A 26221-nucleotide genomic window follows, 5' to 3' on the forward strand; every position below is an offset into this window, starting at 1 on the left:
ACATATGAATTATCACAATGATTTAGAGAAGAACAGGCAAAAAACCACCCCGACAACTTTGTGCAATCCAGCAGATGGTGCTATGATGTAATAAACTGGTTCAAGAATACAATAAATACACTGCATGCAAATATTTTTCTCCTTTACCTGGTGCTGCTGCTTTTTTGATGGCTGGGTTGGCTGCAGGAGCTTTTGCTGGCTCTTAAAAAAAAAAAAAAATTATTACAAAGAATTATGTTTTAAAAACCCCACAAAAATCTGAGGAAAGGCTTCCAGAGAGGAAGCCAGTAGCAATTTTTTTAACTGAAGAGTTAAACAAAGAGATTACCCAAGGGGAGAAGGGCTGTCTGTAGCTCTTCAATAAACTCAAAGGCAACAACAGAATAACCAGCTGAAGGGCTAGTAAGCTCTGGTTGTTAAGCACTGAATCCCTTCTTTCAGCTTTTTCTGCTTACCAGTTCAATATCTGTTGGCAAAGCAGAGGAAAGAAGGCATGTAGGGGTTTCAGCATGGCCTCTCCCCTCAGGCAGCAGCTGTGTACTGGGAGCCTCTGCATCTGATCTAGCAGCTATGAGAGCAGAAGTCCTGAACCAGCATCTGGCAGCTGTTGAGGATTCACTCTTGTGAATACATAGTGGTACTTCAGGGTATCCCACAGCTATTCACAGTGGCATCCTTTCCCCTAATCTGAAACTGGCCCTGGTTATAAGAGGTGAAATTTGGCTGCTTTTGCAAAGTACATCCACAGACTTGGCTATACAAGGAAGCTCCCTCCATCCTGAAGAGTGGAGGAACATTAGGAGAACATCTTCATGTGTGATCCTGTAATTGAAAGAGCAATTGCTGTATTCTCCTGGTAGAGAAATGTGCCCTCTCTGTCCATTTAACCATTCTTGGTCTTTTCATGAAGCATTTGCATTATACTGTCTTTGCTTGTAGCGCATGTCCGTGTGTAATGAAGGTATTAATGATGAATGGTATGTGCATCCCCAAGTGGATTTGGGGAATCTCATCCCCATGTAGAAGAACCTACTAGATTTATTCACTCTTTATTAGTATTTAGTTAATTGCTTTTATCCTCAGGAACTACCAAATCAAACCGTACTTAGACCACAATAATTTAACAAATATCCATAAGGTAAACTCTGCCAACGGTCATAAAGGATTTTTTTTGGTATCAACTAGAAGGTTCTTTAAATTAAAATTCACGTTTTCATATCTTGAGAGGAAATAACTAATCATTTTAATCCCATGCTGAATTACAGAATGCCAAAAAATGTTAGTTAATCCTTCACATCTGTCACTGTATTATTACAATGAAAAAGAACATGGCTAAATCAGGAATGTAATTTTGAGTCCTTCCCCTCCAGTCTTTTGAGAAGTTCATAAAAGATGCATCAGATTGTCTTGTGAAACGGAATTAAAACAAAATATAGTTTGCTTGTGTGGGATTGCTTTATTTCCGTCCATTTAAAAGACCACAGCTAGTAATTATATCCCAACTTAGCTATTATCACAGCATTGTAATTATTTGGGGTGCTCACCCCTCCTTCAGGGAAATTTGTAAAGACCTTGAAGAAGAATTTTCTTAGTTTCACTTTTCTGAGTGCCTGTTTTTGCAGAAGAGATCCAATGCCTATGTTATAGAAGTATCAAATGGATCTAATACAAAATAGCAGTACTCTTCCATTTATCCCCTTCTGAGCTCTCAGCTACAGTATGTATGACAGTGAATTTTTTAAAACTTGTTTTCATAACATCTGAGAAAATAAAGTTAGGATTCTTTCTGTTATACAAAGATTTTTATTTTAAACATTTAATATCTGAATGACTAAAATAATTGTGAGAGAAAAATAGAATTAAGAAAAAGAATGTCTGACAAAAAATCTGTAATTAATTTAATTTTTATATTACTTTTTAATAACATTGAAACAAAAATGTCCAAAGTTTAAACTGGTTTTTGCAAACATATAATTTTCACTTCGTTATTCACAAATTATTTATATGCTAATGATTCTGCATCTTTACATGAACTACTTTCAGCTTCAAATTTCATTCTGTAAATTTCACTCGTGATTGAGATGGGAAGTTTTGCTTTGACAGCTGCTGCAGAATTCTCCCATGAAAGGAATCACAGAATGGTTTGGGCTGGAAGGGACCTTGAAGATCATCTCATTCCAACCTCTTTGCCAGCAGAAGGGACACCTTCCATGAGACCAGGTTGCTTAAAGCTCCAGCTAGCCTGGCCTTGAACACTTCCAGGGTGGGGACATCCATCCACAGTTCTTTGTGTAACCTGTTCCAGCACCTCACCAGCATCACAGTGAAGAATTTCTTCCTAATATCCAGTCTAAACCTACTCTCAGTTTAAAGCCATTACCTCTTGTCCTGTCATTGCATACCCTTGTGGGAAGTCCCTCTCCAGCTCGCCTGTAGGCTCCTTTTAGGCACTTGAAGGCTGTTCTGAGGAATTATGTGTCCAAATTAATAGGTCCTTTAAGACCTGCTTGAAAACAGGTATGTATTTCACTAACATGTCATTACTTGTAGAGTAAGTCTGTGAAATGTTTTGTTAGATATTTCTGTAAAATTTGTATAAGAATCCAATATATAAGCTTTCTCTTGGTTGCCAAAATAAATCTTTTAATAAATTGCTACAAAACTGAGGATGGCAGGAGATTGTTCTACCATAGAAGTCACAAAAGTTCATACATGGAAATGAGAGTCAGTGTACTATTTAATTGTGAATTTGAATCAGATTTCAAAGCCCCATATTTTTTCTAATTTTTCTTATATACTGTACTTTCAGAACAGAATGCTGAGCAGATGAAGTTTTACCAAAGATACTGTCTTATTATCCTTACTACATTGAGGCATTGACACTTGCAAATTTGCAGAAAAGGAAGACATAGCTCTTTCCTTTTAATGATACTATGTTCTCAAAGCATTTTTTGGCTATTTTTTCAGAAGAGTACAATTCCCATCTCTCTTCAGCTGCAGAAGTTTCTCTGTTGGAACCGGAGCTACTTAGACAGACAGGGTCCTTGCTTTGCATTTATGAAGATAAATTTGGTGTTCCTCAGCATGTTGAACCTGAGTCTCCCCAGCCTATTTATGAAAATTGCTGCCACTGAGATCACATTCAGCTGAGACCTCAATTTGACATTTCCTCCCCTATGAAACCTTTGTTTTTGAAGACAGTGATAGGAAAGAGAGGAAGGCAAAATGTCAGTCACAAAGAGGAGTGTGCAGTTAGAAATAGGATAAGAATGGATTTAGAAAGTAGGAGGCAGCAGAAGTCTAAACATGTCATTTTTCAATTATAAATGGTGTAGCTATTTCTTTGTATTTTCAACAACTCATTAACTATTACTTTTGGATTAATGAAATGCTCTTTTTGAAACTGCATGGCATATAAAAGAGATAGTAGTTTCTTACTTTTGAGTTCTTTGGATACAGCAGCTTCTTTTTTATCTGTAAGAGAAAAAAACCCAAACACATATGCGTGAAAACACAGTAAGGGTAAAGGCAGACAGAAAACCACAGTGTGTGATTTAGAGGTGAAACAGTTTATTTGCTATCAAGTGCATTGGAATGATACAGTGATTCATTCCACTTCTGTTTGTTTCATGGTACAGTGGCACTAATTTAACCCTACTTGTAAATACAGGGAAGCCTGTGTGACCCTGAACACTCTTGTTTCATTTTGGAAGGGTAACACGTGAGGTTTGACATGTGATTGAGATACCACCATGGCTTTCATGCAGCAGCTGGGCTGTGGATGCTCACCACGTGCACGTTGTCAGGCTGCAGAGGCACAAGGGAGGATGTGCTAGCAGCCGAAGAGCAGAGATGTAGTGAAAGGCACTCTCCTCCTGCAGTTGTTGGCAATCACACATCTAAGGCCTAGTGCAGAAGATTTTATGCCTAACACCTTTTGAACTTGGAGAAACTCGATCCTAACCCAGCCCATGTAAGAGCAGGCAAAATTCATCCCTGGTTGACTTGAATAGAATTGAAATGACTTAGCTGAATCAAAATGCAGCATGGCCAGGCAATCTACTGGAAAGACTTAACTAGGCTATTCAGTCTCACTTTCACTTAAGGTAGGATTTTTGTACAGGTTTTTTTTTCAGGAATTTTTTTCTGATGGCCGAGAGATTTGGAATTTTTACTGATGCGATATAAGTGTGCAGAAATACGCAGAGATAGCTTCACTCCATTATAATTCTTGGTGCTAGTCTACTTCAGGGCTTTTAACTGGGTAAAGAATCACCCAGTTTTAGAAGCATTCTTGGTGCTTCACATGCCTTTTTCACTAGTCTCACCTGTACAACCAAGAAATTATTCGTGGAGATCCTGTGAGACAGGAACAAATGAGGAAGAAGGCATGCAAAGGGTAGAAGGTACTCCCCTGGATGGCTATGAGGAAATTAACATCCTCTCTAATAAGCTCTAGGGTGCCTGGAATATAGGCAGGATAATGCTTATGTCCACAACATATATGAATGATAAATGAATTGTGCTCTTGAACACTAATATAAGAAATACTTCAGGGCAGAACCTGTCAAATTAAATTGCTTGCAAACCCAAGACTATCCCATTACTGCTAATAATACAAATAATTCTGTTTCTGTTGCTTTCTAAATTGCTGTGGAGAAGTTGATATGAGATAAGGTAATGCAAGTGACTGCCAAGTAGTTTAATAATCTTGAAAAATTTGGAAGAAAATATATTTCTACTTGGGTGATATACTGCTCTGAACTGAAATATTTCTGGGTTAATCCTCTGCTTCCACTAACTCTCTGTGAAAGCATGTTCTGCAGGCATTACTTCAAAGTATGATAATTACCACATTTAGATGAAATTAATCATGAAGCAGCTTCCAGCCATGTTATCTGGCTAAGGAGCCTATTGAAGCCTTCAAGAAGTGCCTATTAGTTGCCAGATATGGAAATTTTGAAAGGTATATATTGCAGCAATATGAAACATTTATCACAATAATCTTCCCTTGCTGGAGGTTATTAAAAAATAAATAAATTGAGAGCATCATTTACAATAACAGACTGGATCTAAATAAAGCCCTCAAGTTCTTTATTTCCTGTTTTCATATAAGTTGCCATTTATTAGGGCAACATACTTTCGTATATTTTAAACCCATAATTTATTTTGAAAGAATCAATGTGTTTTCCCATCATCAGAAATATATAACATATAATAAATATAGTAAATAGCTGGACAATTTTTCTAGTAAGAAAATCTTACGGTTTGGTGGGTTTATGTATTTTTTTTGTTGTTTTTTTTTTAGAGTGTAGAAAAATTACCAATAATTTATTTCAATAGCACATATTAATATGAAAATGTAAATAGTGTTAGTGTATTCTTTTCAAGCCAAGGTGTCTCATGTTCGATTTCTGAAGCCATACTTATCCAACTAGTCTGGAGAGATTTACAGAAAATTGTCCAGAGGAGATTGTGTAGGACCTTGAACTGTGGAAGTACCTTTGAAGCTGTATAGCATTTACATCTACACACTTCAATGAAATAAATGACCTAGCTCCAAAGAAATGAACATCTGGTAGATCTTACAGAAGGAGGGAAAACTGATCAGGACTTCTGAAGTCCCTAAATATGGTTACCTGCTATAAGGTACAATTAACACAACTTATCAACTCAATGGAAAACAACACCAGAAAATGAACTGACCAATGAGTCATATTGTTGCAATTTGAGACAATGTGAAATTTGTCTCTTTCATTGGTACCTTGCACAGGACTAGGGTTTAACTTTTAAACTATGTGAGTGTGATTGGGAACCTAGCTTATATTAAACTGGGTTTTAATATTCATTATGTGTTTTTCTTGAAAACAACAGCAATATGTTCTCTTGTTTCTCGGTGGGTATATTTTTTTTTCATGTTGGTTAAGAAGAGAAGTTTCCAAAAAACACCAATTTCTTCAGAAAATTTTGAAGACACATTTGATATTTAGGTCTTCTTAGAGGGCTCCTGTAAACCATCCAAATACTGTGCAATTCAAATACTGGGTAGCTCAGACAACCCTATCAATTTTCTTTTCTTGAAAAAACCTACAACAGGCTTTAAAAGGCTAAGCTGATGAAATAATTCATCATCTGTGGAGCACTGTGAAGCACCCTTTTCTTTTTACAGTTATTCTCTGAAGGTGTTCGAGGACAATTGTATTCTGGTCTATATTCTCAAAAAGTAAACATGCTCATACAAGCTTTCCTCAGGTGAATGAACAGGTTCTTCTTTTATTGACTCTTCTGAAGGACTAGAGTACAATAGTACTTAAAAAAATATTTTATTAAAAACCACCAAATATTTAAACAAATATGATCTGACTTTGTTCTTATCTCTACAGGCTAAAGTGATCAATTTTGAATTCAAACTAGGAATGAGCATTTGGCAGCCAGCACAGATGTATCTCAGTAGAACAGCAAAGCAGTGTTTTATTTTTTTGCCTCTTTTTAGCACATAGCTCGATCGTTTCCTCAGGCCTCAATCAGCATTCGTTTGAAGTAAACTACCAGTACACAGTAACTACAAATGATATCTAAACTACACATGGGGCAAGAATAAAAATCCCTCTAAGCTTATATAGTGCCTTTCATGGCTGTGAGTCCCTAGGAGGTTGGTAATAAGCTATTAGACAAGGATGCCCCGGTGCTCTGGTACAGAGTTTGGTTGTTTGAGTTTAGACAAACTTCCAAAATGGAATATTTCAAACACTGCTCTGAAGTGAATTCCAGATCTGGGGTTAACAAAACTTTTACACATTTTTAACAACGGATTTATAATACAGTGTACATTGTACATTTCAGAACAGGAAATCTTCAACAGCTCCATGCAATCTATAATTTTGATAACTAAAAGGAAGTTCTGGGAAATAAATGGATCTCGAATTGTACTCTCTTGAAAGGCTTCTCTGGGCCTTTTTCCTAGAAATTTCTCACTCAGACATACCTAAGGGTATTAAAAATATCTTAAAATATTATTCAGATACATGAGTATTTCAGAGTGAGTATACTGATAGCTCAGATAATTATGCACCATGTTAAAATAGCAGCTAAAACCCTTACAATTATTAGAAACATTACTGTATATGTTGTATGTAAAAGAGCTTCTTTATTTGGAAGCTTACAAAAAACATGTTGGTAATAACAAATTTAAAATAACAAAAATCAAATATCAAATATCAAAACAGAAATTATTTTCAACATCAGTGGGCAATCACAGTGTCCTAGTTGAACGGTAGCTAATATCCTAATCAAGCATGATGTCACCGAATAGATTCCTTTGCTGCTGATCTGGACTAAATACCAAGACCCTGGGGAATTGCTGTGAAGAATTACAGGTACCTCTGGCGGATATGATTCACTGAATCAAAAACTAAAGAAAAAATTAAAATGTTAAATATTTTTATGTTTACTGAATGCAATGTTTACTGAAGGAGGAATTCTCACCCGAAACCTCAGCTAACACTTTCAACCTCTGCTGGTTTTTACCTGATGATCACATACTAGAATGGACTTAATCAAACCCCACTGACTGTCTAATGGTCTACACAGAAAATAGGTTATGTGATGAAAATGTCTCACACAATGCGACCATAGTTCTAACAAGCAGAATGTTCCTAATGAGACTCACCTAAATATTCCCTCATTTCTTGTTTCTATCATTTATTTTGACATAGGTATTTGATTCATCTTGTGATAAAAGTGGGAGAATAAAAAGAAAAGATGGCAGAAAAATTAACAGAAACTTCAAGAATCAGAAAGAATTGTGTTGAAAATAAAAAAAAAAATATTTTCCAGTTCTTTGAAGTCAAAACTGTGTTGTTTTTTCAGAAATAAAACTGAAAATAAACAGAATAAACAGAATAAAACAGAAATAAAACCCCTGGCTGTTTTTACCCACTAAAGTACAGTCAGTCGAGTGCAGGCTTTGGGAGCTTGGTCCTGGCCTTGCAAGTACAATACAACAGCAGAGTTTTCATGACACTGCACCTTACAAGTATGACAGCTAAGGTTCCCTTTGCTGCCCTGAGCAAGAGTTCATATGACTGGAAATAAAAATGATAGCAGGTGGCATCTGATGGCTGAGAACTTCCATCAACTGAATGGAAAACATAATTAAAGTCGCCCGGAGACCAGTCTCACTGCAGTCTGCTCCCAGGCTAGCAGATGTACCAGAATTTAGAAACTATTTATTAAATGGCACAATTTGAAGCTAATGTGGTTTACAGTGATAAAAGAGGAACACACCCCAGATAGCTGAGCATTTTTCAAAATTAACTGTGGTTGAGCATATAGCAATTAAGCAGGAATTGTGAAACCTTCTATTAAAATATACTGTGGTTTAATATTTCTTTTTTTTTTTCATTTACTTGAAGTTCTTAAAATGATTTTCCACAACACAGTATTGATTTCAACTAATATTCCAACAATTCTCAGAAGTGTTCACTCTTAGTGTCTTTAAGAATTTCTTACCAAGTTGCTTTGTAATTTATATTATTTAATAATTTTTCACTAATTATATGGTATTACTGAAGCAAATTTTACCTTACCACATCTAAAAGCTTTTTGGAATACTTTTTTAAATTTCAATTTCAGTCACTTCTGAAACAACAGATGCCCACATATAGGGGTGTTGTATCAGAGTATCTTCCCTTTCTGCAGTAATGTCTCCATTTTACCATAAAGACTTTAAAAATTTCATACAACATAGAAATAAAGAAATAATATTTCTTCTTCTTCTTAGTAGACTTAAAATCTGTGAAGGCTTTATCAAAACTGCTCATACTAATCTACGATTACATTTTTAACATGCCAGAACACCTAAAATTTGACAGCATAAAAGAGCTATTTAGAAAGATCAACATTTCTTCCACATGCAAGGTTCTGTGTTTGGACTAACACTTGATTTTATTCCCTGTCTTAATCACTGAGCATGATATAACCATATGCTCTGTGACAACTTCTGGCAAAAACTCTTCTTGCCTTTCCAAAATAACATTTCTTGGTGGGCATGAGAAAGGCGCCTCATTTCACCAATGGGGCTGAAGTTGTGCACAAGGGAAAGCAAGGTGCAGTGCCACTACTGCTTTAGAGCTGTTCCTGACCCGTTACATGACAACAATAAAATCTCTGACCAGAGTTTAACTAGCTTGCTTTGAGAATAATGGGAATAACAGGGAAGTTCATTCGCAGGGACCAGTAAGCCTTGAATCCCAGACTGCAGGTTTTGCATTTCTATCTTCTGCCTGCAGAGATTTTGCCATGCCAAAAAAAGGGAAACTGCAGATAATGTTATTTTAGCTGGGTAAAATGGCATATGCAGAGCTTCTGGGTGTTAAAATTAAATTTCCTCAAGAAACATGAGACTGGACTATAAGATAAATATTTTAAAATTAACTGATAACCAATGTGCCACATAAAATTGCTTGGATAGTGTAGGGCAATGAAAAAGGAGTTAGCTAACTAAAATTCCTCTGTTGTTCATTACAAAAGAAAATCGGAAATAGTACTCTTAAATGTAGACAGATAATTTTCCACTGAAGCAGGAAAGACAGACAAAAATTTCCATCCACTCTCTGAGAAGGATACCTTCTCACCTCAGCATTGTATCTATTTCTTCTCCACTCATATTAGCAGGCTTTTTGATAGTTTCTAAATTTCTTTGATGTGTCCAAGTCCCTTCTGATCACCAACCTGTGGAGGTGTTGTTTCTCTCTGCAGTGTCTCCTCACACCATCAAGTCTATCACCATTTTCCAGGCAGCTCTATGTTCTGTGCAGCCAATGAGTGCCTGCAAGCCCTGGGTACCAGAGCATCAAAAGCAGTTAGCAATCTAAAGCCCCAGAGCTTTTCAGAAAGTGTTTTGGCAAATGCACATGGATGAAATACTAAATGTTATCTCAAACAGATTTCCCAAGATCATTAAAAGGGTTCGTTCAATAGAGCAAAAAATAAAGCAAATAGAGGAGGGATGTGAGCAGACAAGTGATTCAGTTACAGTAAGAAACAGCCTGCACTTGGGGAATGGCCAATTTCAAGTGTAATATTGGTTCATGGTTCCACTAATTGGTGATTTCTCCTTTCTATTTTGTAATTGCTGGAATGGATTCAGTTTCTCCTGCTCCAGAGCAGGTAAAAACTCTTTCATGTTAAATACATGTTCATACATGAACAGTATCCTGATTTGTATCAGAAATCCTGTGGCTAGACATACTAGGGCAGGGATCATCTCCCTGTACTCACTACAGGTGAGGCTGCACCTCAAATCCTCTCTCCAATTTTGTGCTCCTGAGTTCTTAGAAATCACTAAGGGACTGGAATGAGTCCAAAGAAGGGCAATGGAGCTGGTGAAAGGTCTGAACTACAAGCTCTGTGAGGAGCAGCTGAGGGAGCTGGGTTTGTTTAACCTTGAGTAAAGGAGGCTCTGAGGGGGACATTATCACTTTCTCTACAACTACCTCAAAGGAGATTGTAGCAAGATGGGGATCTCTTCTCCCAGATAATGAGCAGTGGGACAAGAGGAAATGGCTTCAAGTTGTGCCAGAGGACGTTTAGATTCACTGTTAAGGAAGATTTCTTTGCAAAAGGGATGCTCAAGCATTGTAAGAGGCTGCCCAGGGAAATGAGGTGTTTAAATTCCTAGGGGTATTTAAAGTGTATGTGTGTTCACTTGGAGATGTGGTTTAGTGGTGGACTTGGCAATGATGGGTTTAAGGTTGAATTCAATAAGCTTAAAGGTCTTTTACAGCCTAAAATGTTCTATGCTTCTACATTATTTTCTGTGTTCATCAGGCATGGTTTAAAAAAGCAAACCTCAGGAGCATGATATGGGATTGCAGTCATCCACACACAGGAAGCTGTAAGTGTAGCTAATTACAGAAACTGCAGTCCTTTCAAGAAAAGGTAATGGTTTTTTATGTAGCAAATGTGAGTAATACCATTACGTCCTAAAACTTAGGAATCAGATATTTACCTGGAATAACCTGTCATTTGAATTAGTATGAATATTATAAGAGACAAGAATTTTCTTGGGCATTTTTTATCTTTTCTTGAAACATCTGGGGGACGTACTCCAATTTTTTCTTCATAAATCTCAGCACCAATGGTGTTTGATTCAGAAGAGAAATTTGGGTTAGAACAGGCTTTGTCAAGGGCATGTATGCTATGCATCCTTGTGATATCTCCTTCTGTACTTCTTAACACATTTCCATTTATTTCTGTCTGTTGGATGGATGGATGGATGGATGGATGGATAGATAGATAGATAGATAGATAGATAGATAGATAGATAGATAGATAGATAGATAGATAGATAGACAGATAGATAGACAGATAGATGTACAGATGGCATCTATAGACATTATCACCAGGAAGAAGATATTTTCATATAGCTGAATACAGATGCTGTCAACTTTCTCACTCTGTGAAAAGGGAAATCTTAAATAATGAAATGTCCATCCATTCATCTTTATAGGTGACATACTACTCAAATTACACTCGTAAGTGAGGCAGAATCTATGAGAAAACAACTTCATGTAGAACATACTGCAATCAAGCTAAAAATCAATGCTTTTATAACCACAGTTATGTATGGCTCTTCCGTTAAAGAGCATTTGCCTATTCCATTTTCCTAATCATTCAATAATAATTTATCTGACTTAGTCTCTCAGAGTTACATATAGCAAACCACAAAATTGGCTCTGCTTCTTGAAAAACACACCAGGAAAACAAGCACAGCCATTGGGAACATTTACTGAAATGTTAAACAATCATAACTAAAAGTGAAGTGTAAAGGCTTATATTTTAAGTCAGCAAGACCTCTGATCTATGAACCTTCATAGGGGAAAGGCACAAAAGACTGAGATACACTTCCAATTCAGTGACATGAATGTCTTTATCTAATATGTATTCATCAAAACTTAGTAGAAGCTTTTAAAGCTTTATTTCAAGATCAAGGGAAAAAAATATTTTTTTCTCTTTAAGTGCAAAGCAAAAGAAAAGAAGCTAAATATTTTTCAGGATCTCAGACTCTGAAGATTCCTCCTGACTGACTTTAGCTGTGAGTCAAGCCATGAATTTGTCTATTTAGCAACAGCAGAAAATAGTACTGCATAGTTATATCATTTCAACCCGGTGGATGTATCTGTGCATGGACATTTAACATAGAATAATTATCCCAAATATCCGGCCTGCTGACTCAGATACATATCTTATTTTTAGGGCATAGAACAGTTTTCCTTCATTAAAGAGATTAACTTTGCATTGTTTGAGACATAAGCATATTCTAATCCCATTATTTCTGGATGTGATTGGAAAAATAAACATTACATTAATCCCCAGAACAGCATAAACAGGGTTGATGAAATAAATTAGATTCTTAAATTAAAGCTATGCCACCCAGCTGCTGCACAGCCCAGGTAGTTCTTTCTGCATATCTGAAAGTCCACAAACAAACTGTTTTTTGGTTGCCTGTGTGGATTTTACATTATTTATCACCTTCAAGCTTGATTATTTCTAGTATCATATCTCCCAAAAAAGTTCTTTACAAGATTGAGAATACAGTGTCAGAAGAAGTTGCCTGTCAGACACTAAATTACTCCCCTGCTTCGCTCAAGGAAGGTGCTCTTGCCAACTAATCAAAAAGTGAGTGGTGGTGCAAGCCCAAGCCTCCTCCCTTTTATCTGTATTTATTAAAGGGTTGATATTCCTAATTGTTTGCCAGCCAGATCTTACCAACATCATTCACCATTTGCCTCTCTCAAATATCGTCCTACTTGGTGTAGTCCAAGATGGAAAAGAGCAAACACAGAACATCAGATCTGGATGGAGAAATATTCAGCATTGACTTAAAAGCATTCAAGTCCCAATAGTTGGCAAAAGGGCCACTGAAAAGTGCATTGCATTTATTTGTCTGCTACTAACACTTCATGGACAGGGCAGCTGCCTCAGACAGTGAATACTCACCTTTTCCTGTGCCGGCAATTATTTTGTACAGCACGTGGTGGGGCGGGGCATGTAAATAAAAAGATTTCCCGTATGGAAATTAAAGGGGAGAATACTGTTGCTACTCCCCGGATGGAACATGGTCAACATACCCAACCTTCCCCACACAATACAATCTGAGGGGGACTAAACAGAGGGTGGAGTGGAGTGGGGACTGCAGCCAGATTCTGTCAAAACCCTTGCGCAGGAGGGAACTCAGAGGTACTTTATAGTCCATAAGCCGCAGAAGAGGTGAAAACCACGAGAGATAAAGGAAGAAGACCTGCTGTTGAGTCAGCAACACTGATGAAATCTCTTTCCTTGGACTGATGCATGTTCCAATCCCGAGATTATCTCAGCTACTATACTGAGATACCCACCACCGAGGTACCACCCCTCACTGAGTAAAGGTATAGATGTATGACTAAACTTACTTGAGCTCCACCTGAATGTACATAAATAATACAAAAGTAAATTAAGAATTGGCAGAAGTTAGGGAAGACTCTGTCATAACTTCTGGGCTCATTCAATGGCCTGAACCTCTCTTCTCCCCCACAGGGACACATACTGGGTAAGAGCAATGTTCAGTGTATTCTGAATGATCATCTTTTTAGTATATTGCTCTGAATGCATTTTTGCAGTCACACACTATCACTGGCAATTCTTCAGCCTAAACCTGTCACAATTTTATTAATAGAATGCTATTCTGTGAGCTGTTAATGTGAGTCCCTAATGGGTGCTAGCAGTCACTGACGGAGGTAATGATGTGGAGACCCAGAAGAGAATCTCTCTGTTTGGCATGTGACCCTGGACAAGTCAGTCAAAGCACCCTCTGATTTGGTGAAATGCTCAGAGAAGAGTGTCCATAATGGGACACTGACAGGCTGCTTGGGCACTAGGGTCTCAGTTCTCCTGGGACATGGACAGACTAATCAAACATTAAGAGTTTAGGAAAATCTCCCTTTTTCACATGACAGTGGGCAAGGATGGGAAAGGATCAGTTTCCACTAAAGCTGATTCCTAGTAAAGGAAAGAGGAGATGAGTCTTTCACCTGAGAGTCAACACATCAATTGCAGAGGAGAGCCAGTCTTAGACTGAGTCAGTTCATACTCTGATGTGAAGGAGAGACAAGGGGAAGGCAGGAAAAGTTTTTTTCTGACTTCCTCTCTTTTACTTTCATCTAATTTCTATCTCTTGAATGCTAATTGTGTCCTGGAATGGCACAAATGTTTGGTTTTCTTTTGATATAGATAATTTTACTATTCCCAGTTGAAAAACTCTTTCAATGGGTAATATGGACAGAAACACCATGATGACTTTGCAGCCTCTGTTCATTTTCACAAAAGCAGAGGAAGTGTTTAGGAGCTCAGCTCTCACAGAAAATCAATGGGAATTATATCTGGCCTTCTGTGATGTGTTTGTATATCCACCAGGTGACACGCTGCATCTTTAGACATGCTTTGAAATCATGTTGTCAATCACTGATGATGATGGAGCAGAGAATTCAAAGTCCACTGAGGGCTTTGAAGTTTTGGTGTAGGACATGTTTGAAATGCCCGTTTTCTTTTTTCAGGAGGAGACTCCCTTAACAGCAAGTCACATGGAGACCATGGGAATTGCCTTTCTGCTGTGTTTGCATCTCTACTCTGCCGGATTTTTTTCCCTTCTCCCTCACTGTGAGCCTGTTTTTATTCTTTTGTTTTTATCTGTTTGGGGAGATACAATTTGATTTTTAATAAATAGCCATATCTGCCTTGAGGATTTCTGGAAATGTCAATTAGGAAAGTAGGTTTTTCTATTTTCCATGGAAGACTATGTACTTAGAGGATGACTATAAGTCACGTGTTCAGCTTAAAAGGGCTTATAAAAGTAATGCAGAAAGGAATTTCTGTTTTTCCAATGAACCTGCAAGGCAGTTTTCTCCAGCTGCATTCCTGCATTAACTCTTTGCTAGATTCTCTTTTAGCTTATTATGTATATCTCTGAGTGTATACCTCCGTAATGCTCAAGGCTAGAACACACCATCAAGCTATCTAGTCTGACATTTTGTTGTCAGAGACTCCTATATTTCAGCTAGGCACCTTTTCAGCTGATGTGTATTTTTCATTAGGTAAACAATCATCCTCTGCAGACACCAGGGAAAGCAATATCCACCCTGTACTGTGGTAGTTTATCACTCTTAGTGTTAAGAACATGCACCTCATTTTCAGTCTGGATTCAGTTAGCTTCAGATCCCAGTCATTCATTCTTGTTTAGCTGTCCCTACTATGTTAAAGGGAGCTATTGTAGCCAGAATATATATTTTTTTCTTTTTCTGTAAAGGTACTTAGTATCCACAATTACCAAGTCACCTCTTTCTGAAGAGATGAATTGACTATTTTATTTTTCTATGTAAAAAAAGTAAAATAAAAAAATAAAATCCTTAGTTTGTAAATAACTCAAATGACTTTCTTTTGTTCTTTCTTCAGTTTGGACATGCAACTTCCACTCTCTTCAGTGCTTTATAGACAGGTGATATGTGGCCATGGTCAGTGTCCCCTGTTACAAGGTTTATAATTTCATGTCTGCATGAAAAAGCATCAACCTCAATTTTCCATTCACCTTGTCAGTTTTAAAGCTACCTTCCAGATGTAAATGTAAGTGCCAATGTAAAATGAAACAGTAGGGAACTGGGCCCTGAGGTTAGAAAGACTATATTTGGGTGTCACAAGAGAACATAACTCTGAGTAATGGGATAAAATTAAGCAAGGGAAAATTTAGGCATACTGGAATGAAATACTTCTTAACTGTGAGATCTATAAGGCTGTAGAATAATCTTCTGTGGAAATTGATGGAGGCCTAGTTACTTCAGACATTTAGAACTAAACTGGCTAAAGCACTTGAAGATACTCTGTAAGGAATTATCCTGCAATGTCAGAAGGAAGGATTAGAAGACCTAGTAGGTCATTTCCATCTCCTCTTTCTGTGATTTTGTGGTACAAAGCCCCACAAACAGGACATTTTTATCAAAGTCAGGAGATGCCCCTAAGCCCTGTTTGTGTAAGAGAAAAAAGAATAAATTACATCACTTGCTGGTAACCACGCAGGAATCTTACTTCAGCATTTCTGTGGGTTAGTGCTACCAGTGCTGATGGCTGTGTGCATAGTTTGTGAAAGCAGAAGCATCTACTAATGAAAAAATGTCGGGAAACTGCAAGTGAATTATGAATAGGATCCAGGAGAAGAGCAGCAGGAAAGGAAAAATCAGAATGGGCCCGACATGCATAATAGGGTCATGAGCAAGTTATTAGTCAGGAATGGATTGGTCTGTAGTAGAAGAGATGAATCCTGAAACTGCAGTCATCCATCCAGGAAAACTAGGTGCTTTTTATAGACGTTGGTGTATGGGCATTGATTCATATAATATCATTATATCATATCAATTGGAATCATAATTAAGATGAGCTCAAAGTCAAGGGCTTTGCTAAGGATTACACAAACCCACAACAAGCCAAACATCTGCAGAAATGTGTAAGTGGATGAACTGTCTAGCATAGAAAGCTGTTGAAAGAATATTTGTAAGAAACACCCTAGAGAAGGATCATATAGTTCCTTATAGGTCCCTAAGTTCTTCCTTTGTTCTTTTGTGTGGTTTATTCCTAAAACTGCTGTCAACTCATAACACACCGTGTTTCCTTAATTATTGCTCTTATACATTCTTATGCATGAGGAATCACAAAGCAACTAATTTCTTAATATTTCTGTTGCTTAATTTTTACATTTGTCTTTTCTCCTAGTCTTTCTAAATCTAGCTGCAAATAAATGCAAACTGTAGGCTCCTGTTCTGAGTTTAGCTGGGAGAGAGAAGTTAATTTTCTTCATAGCAGCCTGTATGATGTTTTGGTTTGGATTTGTTACTCAGACATTTTTAGCAAACCTGAGTTCTGGCTATTGCCAAGCAGTACTTGTATAGCGTCAGAGAATTTTCTTTTTCCCACTCTGTCTGCACTTACTGGGAACTGGGAAAAGGTTGGGAGAGGACACAGCTGGAACATCTGAACCAAATTAGCCAGAGGTGTATTCCCTACCATATAATGCCATGCTCAGCAATAAAAATTGAGAGTAGAGGAAGAATAGGGAGTGTCCTCTGCTCCAGCTGGCTGGGCACCAGTCTGCTTGGCAGGGTGGTTAGTGATTACATAATTTGTTTCTCTCTTTATTTTATTTATTAATTTGTCTCAACCCATGAGTTTTCTCACTTTTGCTCTTCCTGTTCTCAGCCCCATCATATTGATAAAAAGGGAGTGAATGAGTGGCTGTGTGGGTGTTTAGCACCTGGCCAGGGTCAACTCAATACAGTGTCTTTTTGTCATTAAAAAAAAAAAAAAAGGTAAAAAAAACAGTCAGACAGGGTTCTACCACTCAAAACTCCTACCTTTCTACTTTCTACTAGCTGTCATTCTGAAAACAGGTCTGGTCGATCCAAAATGCATCAAAGCACTTATACGTGTACTCCACTTCCTAAGTGACTCAGTTTTTATCTTTTCCTCACACTTTGTTTAATAAGCCACACAAAAATTTGTGAAAAAACATGTTTCATTTTCTATATGGCACCAACCACTTTCAAAATACCTTAGGCTCTCTTTTTCTTTTTTTCACAATTCCATTTTTTCTTTGTAAGCAACCTAAATTGTGACAGTCTCTACATCTCACTGGCTGTTACAGATCCTATATTGTGGCCTCCTCTGAAAACACACGTCACCCTTCCATCTGCTGACATCTGTCCTGTGACACCACTCACACAAGGGAACACGAGACACGTCACAGTGTCCAAGCTGGGCTGCTTCAAGTTGTCAGACACTCAGTTGGAAATACACTCCTGGCAGTGGGCAGGGTATAGTGAGCAGTTTCAAACCTTGTTCTTGAGAGGCAGCAGATATGTCTTTCAACAAATGTGTGCAAGTAGAACCCATTTGCTCATCAGGAAAAGCCTAGGATCAACATTTGTATCCCAAATGAAATATTCAATCTATTGCAGTTAAATCAGCCCAAAGATTTTCAGGATATGTGGTATGAATCTGCTTCTCTAGATCAGTGGATTAACCAAGTATGTTTTTTTCCCTAATTATGACTTTTCTCATAAGGTATATTTTAATTAATTTTTACTTCTCTGGCAGTAGCATTTACATTCCGAAATTATTCTTTTGAGAATAGTGTCACATTTAGATGACATCCTAAGATGTTTCTAGCCATGAAAGCAGTATGATAAGCAGTATGGGGAGGTAAGCAGTAGCTTCAACGTTACTTCAGCAAACTCTTTTTAAATAGCCATGTATGAAAGCAAACAACAAAAAAACCCTCAGGCATATGGATTGAAAGAAAAAGATAATTTGCCACCAGGTGTCAGTAGTGTTTTTTTATTGTAATGGAAGGCTTAATATCAAGGAATATATCAAGAAAAGGTAGAAGCTGAGCTAAGGTAGTCACAAAATTAGATGCATTATTTTTTATTGTTGTTCAGACCAGGAATTTAAAAATTATTGAAGGAATTTATCTTCCTGATTGTACAGAGAACAATAATAAACTAGATACTATTGGTGTATAAAATGGTCTTCTCCCTCCATTTCCTACACAACCATTGTGGTTTTTTTTTTTCAAATTACGAGAACTGTCATGTAAGGATAACGAATGTGGTCAACCCATGCAAATAGCTGCTGGGACCTGGTCAGTCATGCTTGCTCTTGTCTGGTCACCTCTACTCTGCTCTACCTACTACTAACATTCTTCCTCCAAACAGAGTTAAAGACAGACTTTCTTGCTGTCTTAATCTCACTGGGTAATAGAGTATCAAGAATAACCTGGTTATCCCAGTTTTGTGGCAGTCATAAGGTACTGATTTCACCTTTTATGTCCAAGATTAACTTTTAGTTTGTTTCTTTCATGACTGCAGAAAGACTTCTCTCGGTTGTTACAGTGACATAATTAAAATGTACCTCACTGTCTGTCTGTAACTTTAAGTTCCCAGAGACTTTTCCTATTCAGGAGGCAAAGATTTACTGTGGTATCTAAAGAGAGACATCACCACTCCCGTCTTCTGCTAACACTGCCTGGTGTGAAACATATGACATGTTATCATGCATCATAGATATGTTTTTGCCATAATAATATCTTTATCAATGATCTGGATGAAAGGATCAAGTACCCCTCAGTCAATTTGTGGACAAAACCACTCTTGTTGTGCAAGAGTGTTGATCTGCTGGAGGGCAGGTAAGTTCTGCAGATGGATTTGGGCAGACTGGATTGATGGGCCAAGGCCAATTGTATCAGGTTCAACAAGGCCAAGTGACAGGTCCTGCACCTGGGTCACAACAACCCCATGCAGTGCTACAGGCTGTTGGAAGTGTGGCAGGAAAACTGATTGGCAGTAAAGTACGTGGGGATGTTGGTTGACAGCCAATGGAACAAAAGCCAGCAGTGTGTCCAGCTGGTCAAGAAGGCCGATGGCATCCTGACCTGCACCAGCAATAGTGTGGCCAGCAAGATTAAGGGAGAGACTGTCCCTCTGTGCTTGGCACTGCTGAGGCCATACCTTGAAAAGTATGTTCAGTTTTGGGAACCTCACTTCAAGAAAGTCACTGAGGTACTGGACTGTGTCCAGAGAAGACAGACAGAGCTGGTGAAGGGTCTGGACCACAAGCCTCATGAGGAGTGGCTGAGGGAGCTGGGATTGTTTAGCTTGGAGAAGAGGAGGCTCAAGGTAGGACCTTATTGCTCTCTATAACTACCTGAAAGGAGGTTCTGGCCAAGCAGGTGTTGGTCTTTTCTCTCAGATATCAAGCAATAGGACAGGAAGGAGGTTTTGATTGGATATTGTGAAAAATTTCTTCTCTGAAAGGCCGCTCAAGCCCTGGAGCTGGCCACCCAGGGAAATGGTTGAGTCATCAGTTCTGAAGGTATTTAAAAGATATTCAAATATGTAGGGATACCGTTTAGTGTGACTTGGCAGTACTATATTAATAGTTGAAATCAATAATCTTAAAGGTCTTTACCAACCTGAATGATTCTGTGGTTGTGTGGTAGATGCATCCAAAAAATGGATGTGCAACCACTGCAAGCTAGGTCTTTTATTTATGGAGCGACTCCAATGTTCTTTTGTAGGGCTTGTAGCTTCTGTTGGGAGCATGCAGATACCAACACGACAAAATGGAAGTCAGGTCATGCTCCCTGATCTGGAACGAGTGGATCTGCACACCAGAACTGCTCAGAAAGGTACTTAAGTGTGATGACCTTAAAACATTTGTCGCTGAGGTCAGAACCCAGGGATTCTCGCATTTGTCCTGCTTATAAGGCTATATGATTTTAGCCAAACCATTTTATTCCTAGACATCAGCTGCATTGTCTGATTTCTCTGGTTTATAACGAGGGAAATAGTGAAAGTGTACAAAAAATTTGGGATCTCTAATCCAGCTAGAATTGGTTTAGCTTTCAGAAGATATGTGTAAACAGGAGATAAATAAGTGGACAATTGGCCTGGATTGCATGTCTGTACCTGAATTTCCCCATATGGAAAGTGGAGAAGAAGACACTATCTTTCTAAAGCAGTTATAAGATTTGTTATCAAAAAAATGTAAGAATAACCAGAAGATCATTAATGACATTTGAAGCAGAATTTTATGTAGGAAATTGTATGATGATCCAGGCTGACATTTTTATTGCTTTATAAACTCATTTTACCCTTGTGATTTGTTTTGAGAAGCAAAACAGCGTGGGAAAGGAGTTTGCAACAATCAAAGACAAAGGCTGGTGTGAATATTATTTCTAGGAAAGTTGATTCAAGAAGGAGCAGGGAAGTTCCAGCCTCTGGGAAAGGGACCATCAGGAAAAAATCTGCAAGAAAACTATTAATGCCTGAAAGCACCAGTCGCTGTGTATTCATTTTCATGTGGGGTTGGACACCAAAGCTATAACACAGAGGGACCCTTTTCTCAGTCAGATTGCAGACTGGAGCACCCTGGGTTGATGTGTCCCAAACACCAGGACAAACTTTGGGAGAGCCTGGCAAAGGCTTATATATCCTTATATCCAAGGTGTAGCAAGCCCCTTAAGGGGGATTTGGAGATGCAGCTCCTTCTTTATCCAGAGTAGCACTGGATATATTTTTGTAAAAGGTTCTGAAGTCTGACTGTGCCATACCCTTGTGTCCAATGATTATGTTTGTTTAAGTTAAACCTCTGAGTTTGTAACAATGGAATTATCTATTTTTCAGGACAATTAACACAATGCTTTTGTATGTGCTGAAGGTCAGAGGATTAATGTGCTTTTATCTACAATGCATTTTTAATAGCTAATTAAGAATCATTCAGTTTGCTCTGTACTAAAGATTGAGAACATTTCATATTAGATGACTCTTGATCCTCTGCAGCAGCAGAGAGTGGGGGAGAGTGAGAGAGAGAAAGAGTGAGAAATGGAGGGAGGGAAAGAGAATTGAAAAAAGAGTGAGCCGGCATGCAAATAAACAAATATATCACAGGTATACAGTTAATGAAGAGCAATAAAAAACCTCCATTCTGGTAGCAGTAGAGATAAAATTGTCTCTTGGACCAAAGGACCAACCTAAAATATTAATCTGCAAATATATGCAGTATTTGCAATTACAAAGCATTTCTTGTTAAAGCAAAAGAGAGATGGAGAGGAATATAGAGAAGTGCTTCTCTCAGAACATTATTTTAGAGACGTTTTTATTGTGAAGTGCTTTCAGAGCACCTCTTTCTCTCTCTCTTGAGCCTGACAGGCTGTACTTGCCACCGTTCCTCTATGGGGAATGCCTGGTTAACAGGCCTCCAGCCAGAGATGAATCTTCTGGGAGAAAGTATGCAAGGGTGTGGAGCAGCAGTGGGCCTTGGGTGCCAGGAGGACCTCAGAGCAGAAGGAGCTGCCCACTGGTGTGGGGATGAGTGTGGGCAGCTTGCCCTGAAAACACCTCGGCTTCATGGATTGCAAAGGAAAGCAAAATGAGACACAAATCAGAGGCATTCAGAGGAAATACAAGAGTTTGGAAACCAGGGTGAGTTTATTTTCAATGCAATGGTCTCTGTCTAGCCTTTTAAAGGGAAAAGTTAAGAAAACTAGAAGCTGTTCTTTGCTTTTGGTTGCTTATCTATTCTGCTGATTCAAGTGCTCAGAAGTTGATTTTCTGTGTCTGTCCAAATTATGTAAAGACTATCAGACACCGTGGTGCCTCATGTAAAGACTGGACTATGAACTATTGTTCTGTTGATCAAATATAACAATTATTTCAGGCTCAAAACATTTTAGGGATAACAATGGGTGCTGCCAATCAAAGGTAGAAAGTGCACATGCATTCAAAGAACAAGCTGAAAGAGGAATAACAGCAACACCTGTATGTAGAATACATTATGGATTACCATCCTCTTACACAAAGGCTAGCAAACTCCAAAAATGAAGCAAATGACAGAGCTAATAAAAGTGACAGAAAAGTGCAGATATCTTGGTTTGTCTAATTTGTGTCTTTCTAGCATTGGTAGGATGACTCACTGGATTTAGCAACTGCTTGTGAAGATGAACATATTAATAACTTTATGCTGCAGCTCTGCCGTAAAATGTAATCTTTTACAATTCTGTATTCTCAAGTGAAATAAAAGCTTAGAACCAGAAAAAAATTATGAAAGGTATTTGAATTACTAGCTTATATTCTTTTTAAAGCTGTTTTTATACATTAAAATATGCAACTTAACTAGGAAAAGAATATTCTCTTTCATCCCTATCCCTTCCCCAGTGTGCACAACTGTCTACTATAAAATACATATTTAAATATGGAGCTACCAGGATAGTTGTCCCAGGTAACCCGTGCATTTTTATATTTTCCCAAACATAAATTGCTATTTCTCTTCCCATCCATAAACACTTGAATAGGAGAAATTATGCAGACCAGATAGGATTCAGTGGCAAAGAAACCAGTTGCTTACTGAAATTTGCATATGTAACCCACAATATTAGTAAACAATGGGATATAGAGCCTTTCAGCTTTTGATAACATGCAACAGATTTAAATAATTAGAAAACAGAGCATAAGGCTTGCCTTGAGGACATAGTAAATATAGCCCTGAATATTATCCCATTTTGAACCTTTCTCCATGGCTTTAGGCATTACACTAATCTACAGAAAGGTTAATCGGAGTACTTGAGGGCTTGTAGAATGTTATATAGAAAGTGACAGATAAAGCATCAATTGGAATCAATGTTTCTAGGTATTCAGAGGGTGACCAATCACTAGACTGAGCATTTTGTTTCTCCTTGATTTTAATGAGACATTCTTGCAAGCTGTGTCACTTACTGGAGACACTTTCCCATTTCTGCATTAAATATACTTGCAGATTTACTGGAATAATGGGGAAGAAAAATGCATCATTTTTAGTGTAACAAGACCCAAATTACTAATTTCTAATCTAATTGAAATATCTATATTTTTATGCATGAAAAAAATAATTAGGTTTAACATATTAATATAACTTTAACTTTTAAAAATTTCTTTTCTGGACATGAGTAAAAATTCAGACAATAACCATCTATTTTCTCCCACACTTAGTAGTTTGATAGGGTAATATTTCCATTTATTACTTAAAATGATTTGTATTTGTAAAATAATTCATGGAAAAATATATGCTTTCCATTCAGACTCTGCCATGTAGCTTTTGAAATTAATTATGCTCTTGATAAATTTAGTGTATGAATGAAAGCAGTGTTTGTAATTTATTTGTAAATATATTTATATTTATTTAAAAAATAATTATATTTGAAAAAGTCCCAAAATCATAGAACAGAGAATTACATGTATTAAATATATGGATATGAATATTATAATATAACATAACATAATACAGACATAATGCATATATACATATATATATATATATATACTGTGATACATCTGTATCTATCTAGCTATATCTCCACTTGGATTCTTGAATTACAATGAAATACATACACCCTTATCTCAAATGCTTAAAGCTTGAAAGTGCTTACCCTAAATAGTCAGATATCACTGCAGAGAAAGTGAGAGTTCAATTTCTTACCTGCTTTTTTAATTTCAGGGACAGCTGTCTTCTCATGAGCTTTCTCCTTTTTTCCTGTTTTTTCTAAGATTTAATTAAAGAGAGTAATTTGATGTGCTAGAACTTTGAATCATACACTCAAATATGCAGTCAACCAAGTCCTGGTGGGCTCATACTGAAAAAGTGACTTATTTGGGAGCTCAGATTATTCCCTTATAACACTTGCACCCAACTTGCCATGAGCAATCAGCTGAAAATGAAAATTAATCAGTATGCCTCAACTGTGGATGATTTTGACCCTTAATAATTCATCAAAAGTTAGGCAAAAATCATCAGTGTGTGAATGTGGCACCTTTTAGCTTAAGATTCAGTAGCAATGAGATAATTAAAAAATAATAAATTACTTAAATATTTTGAATGAAGTAACATTTTAGTGGATTTTAGATTCTTTCTGACAATGCATGATCAAAATATTATTTAAATGGATACCATGACATTGCAGTTTGGTCACTGCAAGTTTCAGTTGTGATTCTATAAAATAAATAGATCTACCCCACCTTCAGAAACTGATGTGCCATGAATTGAGTGATATCTTCCATGAGTTTTGTGTAGTGCAGTGTAACAGTATTAAACTGTTTACAAAGCCCACCAAGATGGCCATAGATGGCCACCAAACAGGACATTTAATTTGTTTAAAATGGGTTTAGGAAATATTGGGTGCTGAACACATTAGACATTAGATACTGAAGAAGGGGAAACATGCAAAAAGTGACTGAGCAACTCAGAGAAGGACAATACAAACAGAAGCATAGGACTAACCTAACAGAAAGCAAAAGGAAATGAGCCAGAAATGTGAGTAAAAGCTGAATGAGGCCAGTAAAAAGTGTTTCCAAAATATACCTTTCATCTTAGTTTCAGTTGTAGTCTTCTTTTCATCACTCTTTTTCTTCTCCTCTCTTTTCTCTAAAAATAGAAATTGAAGTTCAGCTGGCTACTTTTATGCAGAAACACACAAATGTATTTATGTATGCATGTATGTATGTATTTGGGATGGGAAATCCACTAACTGAAATATGTTCAAGATTTGATAAGATGGTCACTTTATTACCAGCAGCTCAGAAATACAGCTAAATACCCAGAGAGTGAATGTGGTGCTAAGGATAAAACTGGAACAAACATGCACACCAGATTATTCCTTAAATTCTAATTCAAGAAACTGTGCCCATTAACCTGGTGTAACTAAGAGTTTATTGTGGCAACTCAATAGCCATGCACCTGTTCTGCCTCTTTTTGTAAGACCTGACAGAATGACAGCAAAACTTGCACATGGTACTTGGGAACAAGTGTAGGATGCCACCAAAAACCCTGCATATACAATATACCTTTATAACACTTTTTATTAATTGAATCTTTGAAACCATCATTACAGGACTTCTCTTATTCATGGAAAGTTAAAGCACCATCTACAAAACAATATGACATTATTTCAATAGCATATGCCTCTAATTTGGCAGCTATTTGGGCAACAGTAGAAACAAGGAGAATATTTTTTTCCTTTTTAAAACAATTTAATTACTTATGAATGTTCTGAATTAGAAAATTAAGTTTGGCAAAGGATAGGAGAAAGTTATAATTCTTATTTTTCCTTCGGGAAATGAATCCCCTTTTTGATGGTGAAGAAAATAACAGTACGAGAGTAACTAATCTAAGTGTTCTTTTAATTGCTCATCCATTAACAGCCAAATTTGTTAGTTTCAGTTTGTTCTGCATGATGCTGGGTATTGCTATAGTTAGTGAAAATATAGTTTTCTTTTTGTGATCTTTTACTGTGACAAATGTGGATAAATATTTAAGTTTTAATATCTTACAAAAGATAGAACCATAAACAACCTTAAGAAAGAGTATTCTATTTAATTGAAAAATATTTAAGGTATAGGAATGTTTTCAAATACAAGAAAAAAATATACTCCTGTCCCTTGCATAAAACTAACATGATAATGGAAAAATAAAGAAAAACAACAAAGCAACATACTTTTCACTTCTCTAGGTTCCACAGTAGACTTTTCTTCTGCATAGAAAAAATAAATACAGGGAAAAAAAATTAAAATTTATACAACATTTTACCTTAACCAAAAGAAATATGTGTGTT

The 26221-nt window shown here is 37.1% G+C and overlaps 1 protein-coding gene across 19 annotated transcripts in view; it reads right to left on the reverse strand.

The window, feature by feature from the left end:
• Positions 1 to 26221, reverse strand: part of TRDN (triadin) — a 231918-nt gene that overhangs the window by 94303 nt on the left and 111394 nt on the right. For all 19 annotated transcript variants that reach the window (XM_058835672.1, XM_058835685.1, XM_058835682.1 and 16 more), the window contains 5 exons: positions 26105 to 26140; positions 24973 to 25035; positions 24094 to 24156; positions 3439 to 3474; positions 148 to 201 (listed from right to left, as the gene is read on the reverse strand). In XM_058835672.1, coding sequence (XP_058691655.1) covers positions 148 to 201; positions 3439 to 3474; positions 24094 to 24156; positions 24973 to 25035; positions 26105 to 26140 — 252 coding nt within the window. The remainder of the gene's footprint in view (positions 1 to 147; positions 202 to 3438; positions 3475 to 24093; positions 24157 to 24972; positions 25036 to 26104; positions 26141 to 26221) is intronic.

The sequence above is a fragment of the Poecile atricapillus genome, chromosome 3 (assembly GCF_030490865.1).
Source record: "Poecile atricapillus isolate bPoeAtr1 chromosome 3, bPoeAtr1.hap1, whole genome shotgun sequence".
Classification (NCBI taxonomy): Eukaryota; Metazoa; Chordata; class Aves; order Passeriformes; family Paridae; genus Poecile; species Poecile atricapillus.